This window comes from Salminus brasiliensis, chromosome 19 (genome assembly GCF_030463535.1).
Source record: "Salminus brasiliensis chromosome 19, fSalBra1.hap2, whole genome shotgun sequence".
Classification (NCBI taxonomy): domain Eukaryota; kingdom Metazoa; phylum Chordata; class Actinopteri; order Characiformes; family Bryconidae; genus Salminus; species Salminus brasiliensis.
The window spans coordinates 2939144-2949143 of NC_132896.1; the positions used below are offsets into that span (position 1 = coordinate 2939144).

Sequence of the window (10000 nt, forward strand, 5' to 3'; positions counted from 1 at the left end):
CTTCTTGATTCCTGGCTGTATTTCAGTCCAGGTTCATGGAGAACAGGTTAGTTTGGCTTTAGAGAAACTGTCAGAATTAATTCATGTATTCTTCAGTTATAATAGAGATATATTATATAAGAAAAAGTCAATGAACCATTGGGAAGAACCTGGATTTCTGCACTGAGGAATAATAAACTGTGGTCTGGGTGTTACCCAAGTCAGGATTAGACAAACACAACCCAGCTAAACTCTAAACACACACACTTATACTGCCCATGTCTTATTTTGAGCACATTTAGTGAATGTCCACAGTTCAGGCTAGAAAAAGTAAGTGACATTTGTGCATTATAGACAAAATCTAACTAAACTAATGACACACACACACACACAGTTACATTATTCATGCTTTCTTTTAATTCAGGCTAGAAATCTTAATAAACAATATCAAACTACACACTAAACTACAATACTAAACTACACACACACACACACACACACACACACACACACACACACACACACACACACACACACCGTTCATGTCTTATACTGAGCACAGTAAGTGCACATCAACAGTTCAGGCTAGAAAAAGTAAGTGAACCCTTCGCATTAAATAAAAAAATCAAACTAAACTAATGACACACACACAAAAACACACACACACACACCAATTATACTGTTCATGTTTACACACACATACTGTTCTGCTGTCTGTGTTTTTTTAATTAAGCACATTGAGTAAACATCCACAGTTCAGGCTAGAAAAAGTAAATGAAATTACTGAATTGATAAACAAAATCTAACTAAACTAATCACACACACACACACACACAGTTACTCTCACACACACACACAGTTATACTGTTTACATCTTCTACTGGACACAGTATGCACACATTAATGGGAAGATTAGCTTAAAAGCATTTAAAAGTGTTTGAGTAACCAGGCCTGAGGATGAGAGAGCTAGGATTGCACAGCCTAAACTACAAGTAGGATGACAATTAAAATCCGGGCCTTTCATTTTTGAGGAGCGTCATGTGGGGTGTTTGATGCGGGGTGAAGGAGAGGCGAGACGTGGGGGTGTGCAATACCATGGATATGTATATTAGGACAATCACAGGTTTTAAGGATGACAGCATAGATGATGGGGACAGCAACCTACTGACAACAGAAACAGACGTAGGGGTAGCTTTTGTCCAAAAGTCCAGATAAAGACTCTCTATAAGCCACCGGCAGAATCAGACCTATCTGGACTGCATTTGGGAACTGGCTGTCAATCTATCTACAGCAAACATCTTGGTGGAGGTGATGCTGCCCAAAGGGGATCTACAGGTAATTTGAGGGTTCACTTATTTTTTCTAGTCTGCACTGCTGATGTTTAGTCAATGTGCTCAATAAAAGACATGAACAGTACAACAGTGTGTGTGTGTGTGTGTGTGTGTGTGTGTGTGTGTGTGTGTGTGTGTGTGTGTGTTATGAATTTTGTTAGACTTGTGGGACCAAATGTATTAGTTATTTCAAAGGGTTCACCTACTTGCAATTTTTAAAGAAAAGGTGTACACCTTTTATATCAGCCAATCATGAGACAGCAGTGCAATGCATATCAGTATGCAGATACAGGAGAGCAGATTCAGGTCATTTTCACATCATGTGATTGTGATTTTGAGTGTAGCTTAACTGTTGAAGTCAGACAGGCTGGTTTGAGAACTGCTGATCTCCAGGGATGTTCAGCTAAACAGTCCCTAGAGTTCCTCAGAATGGTGGAATAAAGAAAGCACATCCACATTTTGAGGTCAACAGAGGATGGTCAGACTGGCTGGAGCTGACAGAAAGGCTACAGTAGCTCAGATAACCACTCTGTACAACTGCGGTGAAGCAGAAAAGCATCTCAGAATGTGCGACAGGTCCCACCACGTCCAGGGTGGGCTACAACAGGAGAAGACCCTGTCAGCTTCCACACAGTGTCCCTAATAAAGTGCTTAGTGAGTGTTTACAGGTGTGTTAGAGCACTGCGGCAGATGTTAGGACCAGATGTAAGCAGGGCTTTAGTGCATAACTACTCACCCACAGGGAACCACAGCCCAGTGTCCCGTAGGTAGGCGTTCAGGGCTTTTCTGGTGACGCCCGGCTCCACGGTAACATCAAAGTCTTCCTGGTGGAGGTCCAGCACCTCGTCCATCTTCCTCAGACTGAAACAGACTCCACCCTCACAGACAAACACACAGATGGATTTCAGCACCTACAGCTAATGCTCAAACAACATCCCTCCTTCAGCTTTACACAAAGACAGGCCACCTTTACTCTCCTTCACAACCAGCGACTCCACCTTCACTCTCAGAGAGACTCGGCTGAAGATCATCTACAGTCACGCACAGCAAGACTGAAACATGACAGTGTAGGGCGTACTAATAGGCTAGGTCAGGGGTGTCCAATTCAGGTCCTGGTCATCTTTCATCCTGCAGAGTTTAGCTCCAACTCTAATCTAACAATCAATCAATCAATCAATCAATATATCTACCCTGAATGTCACTCAATCTACCTTGAATGTCACCATTGAGAGTGGCCCTCATTTTCAGTGCAGCCGAGCATTTACAGCTTAAAGTAAAAAATGAAAAATTACATGAACAAACTAACAGTAAAAATAAAGTCTTATTATTTTAATAAGAACAACAATTAAGATTGAATTAATAAGGGAAACATTTAAAATAAAACCAAAAGCAATTAATAAGATTTCAACATAAAAGGATCAGTGGACATGCTAAAATTTAAAACAGTCAAAATAAATGGATTAAAAAAGTGAATAATAATAATAATAATAATAATAAATAACTAAAAACTATTATTTTTAGACTAAAATTAAATAAAAAGGGAAAAGAAAAAAGCTCCAATTTAACGCAGACAAATGTTTTTTCAAATAATAATAATAATAATAATTATTATTATTATTATAAATAAGTAAATAAAGAATTTTTAGACTACAATTAAAAAAAGGTAAAAAAAAAAAAATAAAAGTCTAAAACAGTTACAGGGTTTCTGAAGATGGCTGGAAACAAAACTTTTTTTAATTATAAATACAATTAATAAGATTTTAACATAAGCTAAAATTTAAAACAGTCAAAATAAATGGATTAAAAAAAGGATATATATATATATATATATATATATATATATATATATATATATATATATATATATATACACACACACACAACTAAAAACTAATAATAATAATAGTAATAATAATACATTCTAAAAACATTCTAAGATGGGAGATCTCCAGCACCAGGATCATGCACCTCTGTAGCTGATTTTAAAGGTTGTAGCGACACACGTTAATGAAGTCTGGTCCTAGACTCACAGTTTGTATGCATGCCAGTGTTTATCCAACTAGACAGTGCTCCCCAGGACTGGACTGGACTAGTGGAGAGTAACACTGCTCGAAGCTGACTCTCACTTACTTTCAGAGCCCCAACTCCTCCCTCCAGACCCGTTCCCGTGCCAAAGGGGATGATGGGTAGCTGGTGATGATGGCAGATTTTGGCCAGAGCACTGACCTCCTCCACACAGCGGGGGAAGACCACGACATCCGGGGGACGACATCTAACACAACAGAGTTAAATGCTATTAAGGTGGAAACTGATTAATTTTCAAGAGCCACTTATATCATATATCTATATAATCATTATATGCCCCATATATATTTATGTGTATATTGCTACTAGGAACCTAAATCATTCCTCCCAGTATAGAAACATACCTAAGGATCCATCCTAATGAGAACCCAAATCTAGAACAGGAAAAAACTAAACTTTGTAGTGCAGGTTTCTGTGGGGGCTAGTGGGGGTCTCTGCAGTCTCACCTGTGTACTGACTCATCCCTCCCATGCTGTTCCCTGACCGCTTCACCCAGACTCACGCCTTCATCGCCACTGACCGAGCGGAAAGCTGCTATCGCTCGCTCAAGGCCTCGACTCTACATACAGAAAAGCAGAAACTCAGTCCACAGGCATTTCTATTCAGAGTAAGTGTGTTTAATAACAACGTTGTGTGTATAAATCACAACATTGACTCCCATGTTATTGGGATCTCCTCTTGGTGGCGTAATAGAGCACTGTTTTCAAGCAGCTCAGCAACTCACACTGAGACCTGGCCAGGCCAAAGCACAGCTTCCAAACATGGTGGAGGTAGTTTCACACACTGTTACAGCTCACACTGAGACCTGGCCAGGCCAAAGCACAGCTTCCAAACATGGTGGTGGTAGTTTCACACACTGTTACAAATACATAACGCATCTTTACACCCACTGCTAAGCCACATTCCATTACCAACTGACCAGGATCAAGGACAAGGTCAAGAAAGGTCAATCAACAGATCATAAAGAAATCTGATCACAGTTTAGAGGTACACCAGCACCAGCGAAACAGCAGAAGTATTCTGTATTCTGAACACAGCCGGAATGCCATGCTTAATGCTTTTCCACCAAACAGAAGGTTTCCAGCTCCACCTTAACACACTACACTGCACTAAGCTGTACTATTTAAGGTGGAGCTGAGAATCCCAAGTTCAGGCTGCTGAACTACTGTACTCCCTCTCTGCAGTCCCTTCCCCTCAGTCCCTTCCCCTCAGTCCCTTCCCCTCAGTCCCTTCCCCTCAGTCCCTTCCCCTCAGTCCCTCTGTAATCGCTCACCCCCTCGCTGTAGCGCCTCCTGTCTGCTCCTGCAGGCTGCAGCCGAGGCCTCAGACGCAGGGCTGTTCTGAGCAGAGCTCCGGCCATGACTCCAAAATCACACACCTCCAAAATCACACACCTCCACCGCCCTCAAACCATCACACTACACACACTGTACACACTACACACACTGTACACACTACACACACTGTACACATGTCCTTCCGGGAGCAGCGTGACGTCTAACGCCGCTTTTCTCCGTAAGCTAAGACACCCCCCCCCCCCCCCGCCCTCCGGCCCCGTTCCAAATGTCCCTCTAGTGCACTTGCAGCGGAGTGCACTCTTCAGGGAGTTGTTTATTTATTTACTTATTTATGTTGCATTTTTCTTTACATTGACTGTAAGAGCAATTTGAGACTGCAGGTTGATCTTGGAATAGAACACAATGGAATAGAACTTTAAATTTAGGATAAAATAGAATAAAATAGAACTTGGGATATAATAAAATAGAATAGAAATCAAAAGAATAACATAGAACTTGGAATAATTTATAATTGAATAGAACAGAATAGTACTTGGAATTTTGGACACAATAGAATAAAATATAACTAGGAATAGAACAGAAAAGCAGAATTGAATAGAAATAAAAAAACAAAAATAATAATACATAATAATAACTTGGAATCATTTCTAATAGAATAGAATAGAATAGTACTTGGAATTTTGGTTACAATGGAATAAAATAGAACATGGAATAGAATAGAATTGGAAACAGAATAGAATAGAAAGGAACAGAAATTAAAAGAATAAAATAGAACTTGGAATCGTTAATAATAGTATAGAATAATACTAATTTTGGATACAATAGAATAAAATATAACATGGAATAGAATGGTACTTGAAGCAGAATAGAATAGAATAGAATAGTACTTGGAACTTGAGATACAATAAATTAAAAAAGAACTTGAGGCAGAATAGAAATGAATAGAAATTAAAAACATCAAAAGAACTTGGAATGATTTATAATAGAATAGAACAGAACAGAATAGTACTTTGAACTTGGGATTCAAATAAAATGGAACTTGGACTAGAATAGAACTTGAATCAGAATAGAAATGAATAGAAAGCTTATTGAACTCTATACAGTGAGACATTAGCACGAGAGGCACCAGCTTTAGCCCACTTCAGCACTCAGTCAGCACAGCAGCCGTGAGACCCACATGTGGGTAATCGCACCCAGGTGGTCCACAAGGTGGAGCTATTGCACCTCTCTGTAGAACTCCAGCGTGCGTGCACTGTGGCCTACAGGGCCTCGGGCCTTCAATTAGCTCCTTCTCATCAGTTTTTAATAATGAAATATCATTTAAATTAAAATATGAATATAAACACTCTTTATTCACAAAATCAGTTCATTTAAAATGCATCCGTCATCACGAGGCCTTTCCCTCAGCCATCTGCCCTCTGCCATTTCCAACCCTGACCATGACTCTGAAGCACGGCTCTGACCGATCGCTCACTTTCCTGAAGTTGACCTGCTGCAGCAAACCCGCCGTACTGAACACACCTACCTGTGCCTCATTCTGGCACACAGTTTACATACCAACCAAAGCAGATGGTCAAAAGGCCACTGCAGGAGCCCATGTGCTGATGACCCCGGGTGTTTTGGGCTCCAGACCAGGTTTCATAAATAGTGCTACAAATATGCTGGTCTGATTTCCCCTACAGTTTACAGCACTGTGACCGTCCTGCTGTAGGGCCAGTGCTGGTTAAGTCCTGTATGTTTGGGCTCATTAAACATATTTATTCATATGTATTAATATTATATAACAATTTTAACATATTCTATCCTGTATGTCCATCGATTAAGCTCCATCATATTCTATCATATTATTAATTTATTCATTTCTAAGTATATGACCATCTATTCCATTGCATTAGTGTTCACCATCTGAGGCATGGACTCCAAGACTAGGACTAAGTCCTGGAAGTTAGGTGAGGTGGGCGGGGCCTCCATGAGCATCAATAAGTCTTGGACGCCCAGGACCCTGTCTCCAGTTCACTGGTTGTCCTTCCTTGGAGCACTTGGAACGCTCCACAAGACCTGCCTGATGTTCTGGAGATGTTCTGATGACCCAGTCATCTATCTAGAACATCACAGTTTGGTTCTTGTCAAAGATGTGGCTCAGATTCTTACGCTTGTCCATTTTTCCTGCTTCAGCACCTTCATCACCTTGACCGTTCTTCACTCGCTGCCTAATATGTAGATCCCAGCCCTGGACAGTAGACCCTGTAGGTAAGGATTATTCACCTGTCAGTGGTTTTAATGTTTTGGCTGATCATATATATTTATATATATATATATATATATATATATATATATATATACTGTTGTAAGTAAGTGCATATCATTGTGTCTACTCTATTGTAAATGCATGTGCACATGTTCTATTATATTCTAATTTATTCAGAGTGGACACACCTGATTGGTCCCCCTCTGTTCTAATTGTGTGCCCACATCTATTCTATTCTATTCAGCTCTATTTTAAGTGAGTGTGTCCGTCCACGCATCTGCAAACCTTCATCAGCCTCCAGTCTCTCTGAACCCGGAGTGTATGATCAGTAGTGTATCAGTCCAGTGATGGAAGTGTGTGTGTGTTAGTTGTTGATGAACTCCGGCTGCTTTCCTCCTGATGACTCTGTGATGATGAGCTCTAACCTGCGCACTCTGACTCAGCTGGTTACGGAAGTGGTTCCCATAGTAACCCCTGTATCCTCTGCCACCGACGTCACTGGCTTCCCTTGGGGAGAGAACCTTTCCCTCCCTCTCTTTAATTGAGGAAAGAAGCCTGTGTTCCTGTGGTCTGGCATAGAGAACACAGTTACACGAGCAAACCTGTAATCTGGTGCTGCTGGCACAGCGCTCTACCCATCAGTCTAATAATAACCATGCTGCAGTTCTCCTAGAAAAACCCCTGTTTACACGAAGTGCAGCTTCACAGGAATGAACCCCAGTTAGAGGGAGTTTGATGAAAGTTATGAAGTTTGAAAAGGGCAGTATATTTACCTTACATTCATTTATTATGGCCACTTTATCAGAAACACCTACCTTGTGCTTCCACTCACTGGCCACTTTATTAGAAACCCCCTACCTTGTGCTTCCACTCTCTGGCCACTTTATTAGAAACCCCCTACCTTGTGCTTCCACTCACTGGCCACTTTATTAGAAACCCCTACCTTGTGCTTCCACTCACTGGCCACTTTATTAGAAACCCCCTACCTTGTGCTTCCACTCACTGGCCACTTTATTGGAAACCCCTACCTTGTGCTTCCACTCACTGGCCACTTTATTAGAAACACCTACCTTGTGCTTCCACTCTCTGGCCACTTTATTAGAAACACCTACCTTGTGCTTTCTACTCACTGGCCACTTTATTAGAAACACCTACCTTGTGCTTCCACTCACTGGCCACTTTATTAGAAACCCCTACCTTGTGTTTCCACTCACTGGCCACTTTATTAGAAACCCCCTACCTTGTGCTTCCACTCACTGGCCACTTTATTGGAAACCCCTACCTTGTGCTTCCACTCACTGGCCACTTTATTAGAAACACCTACCTTGTGCTTCCACTCTCTGGCCACTTTATTAGAAACACCTACATTGTGCTTTCACTCACTGGCCACTTTATTAGAAACACCTACCCTGTGCTTACACTCACTGGCCACTTTATTAGAAACACCTACATTGTGCTTTCACTCACTGGCCACTTTATTAGAAACACCTACCCTGTGCTTCCACTCACTGGCCACTTTATTAGAAACACCCACATTGTACTTCCACTCACTGGCCACTTTATTGGAAACACCAACCTTGTACTGGATCAAACTGAAGAATCATTTCCTGAAGATTCGTATTTTGAAATGAATCATTGTGAGGTCAGAGATGAACACCCTCAAACTGATGAAATGCTTTCATTCTTTTGCATAGTAGCACAGAAGTGTGTGTGTGTGTGTGTGTGTGTGTGTGTGTGTGTGTGTGTGTGTGTGTGTGAGCTGTGCAGGGTGAGAGACGGTAGAGAAAAGAAGGGACACTGTGGGTCTTTCTCTCTGTTCTGATTGTCTATTCTGATGTCATCTCTTTCTCCTTGGTTCCAGTGAGGTCTGCCCGTCACTGAGAGAGAGTGTGTGTGTGTGTGTGTGTGTGTGATCGAGTGTGTTTAGCTTCTTCGCTGCTCACAGAGTGCACAAGGGAGAGGAGTGTGTGTTCTGAATCCTGATCAACTCTTCCGCCTGATCAGGAATGTCAGGAACGTTCTGTTTGGGGCCGCGAGACTTTCCCTCCACACACCGCTCTGACTGTAACTCCACTAATGAGAACGGCTTCATCTGATGTGAAGGAGGGCTTCATGGTCCAATCATCTCCCATAGGAACAGTTCTTCCAGTTTACTGGAGGAGCCACAGTCTAGTAAAACCACTTGCTGTTGTTAGGGATGTCCCAGTCCGTTCAGAAGGCACTGGCGGAGGTGCGGCAGGCAGCAGGAGCTAACCTGTCTAATGTACCTGTGTTCATGTCTGCACAGTCAGACGCGGCAGCAGACAGTCGAATGCTGTCTGCTCATGTAGAAAATCAATGAAAATCAATAAAAATTGATGAAATTTACGATTGAAAATGAATATATATATCATAATATAAATGGACAAAAGTATTGGGACACCTGCTCATTCATATTTTCTTCTGAAATCAAGATTATTGAAAAGACCTGATCCTGCTTCTGTTGGAGTAACTGTCTCTACTGTCCAGAGAAGAAAGAGGCTTTCTACTAGATTTTGGAGGAACATTGCTGTAAGGATTTGATTGCATTAAGTGACAAAAGTTGCAATCAGTGAAGTCTGAATGTTTGATGATCACCATCATTCCAGAGAACACAGTTCTTCCACTGCTCCACAGCTCCTCAATGCTGGGGGGCTTTATACCCCTCTAGCCCACGCCTGGCATTATTAGGCAGCATGGAGCCAATAGGGTCATGATGTTGATCTGCTCCAGAGAGTCCTATTCTATTGGCAGCACTTCTTCTCTACAGGGACTAGATAAGCTGTGTGTGCATTTGCACATCTGTGTCAGCATCTCTGTATCTCTCTCTCTCTCTCTCTCTCTGTCTCTCTCTCTGTCTCTCTCTCTCTCTCTGTCTCTCTCTGTCTCTCTGTCTCTCTCTGTCTCTCTCTGTCTCTCTGTCTCTCTCTCTGTCTCTCTCTCTCTCTCTCTGTCTCTCTCTCTCTGTCTCTCTCTGTCTCTCTGTCTCTCTCTCTGTCTCTCTCTCTCTGTCTCTCTCTCTCTCTCTCTCTCTCTCTCTC

General features: G+C 41.7%; 1 protein-coding gene across 1 annotated transcript in view; it reads right to left on the reverse strand.

Moving 5' to 3' along the window:
* The window catches only part of ldhd (lactate dehydrogenase D), a 15957-nt gene extending 11114 nt beyond the window's left edge, over positions 1–4843 (reverse strand). The window contains exons 1-4 of the mRNA XM_072664055.1: positions 4669–4843; positions 3842–3954; positions 3441–3582; positions 2047–2188 (exon numbers count right to left, since the gene is read on the reverse strand). Coding sequence (XP_072520156.1) covers positions 2047–2188; positions 3441–3582; positions 3842–3954; positions 4669–4755 — 484 coding nt within the window. The 5' untranslated portion in view covers positions 4756–4843. The remainder of the gene's footprint in view (positions 1–2046; positions 2189–3440; positions 3583–3841; positions 3955–4668) is intronic.
* Between the last annotated feature and the right edge of the window lie 5157 nt (positions 4844–10000).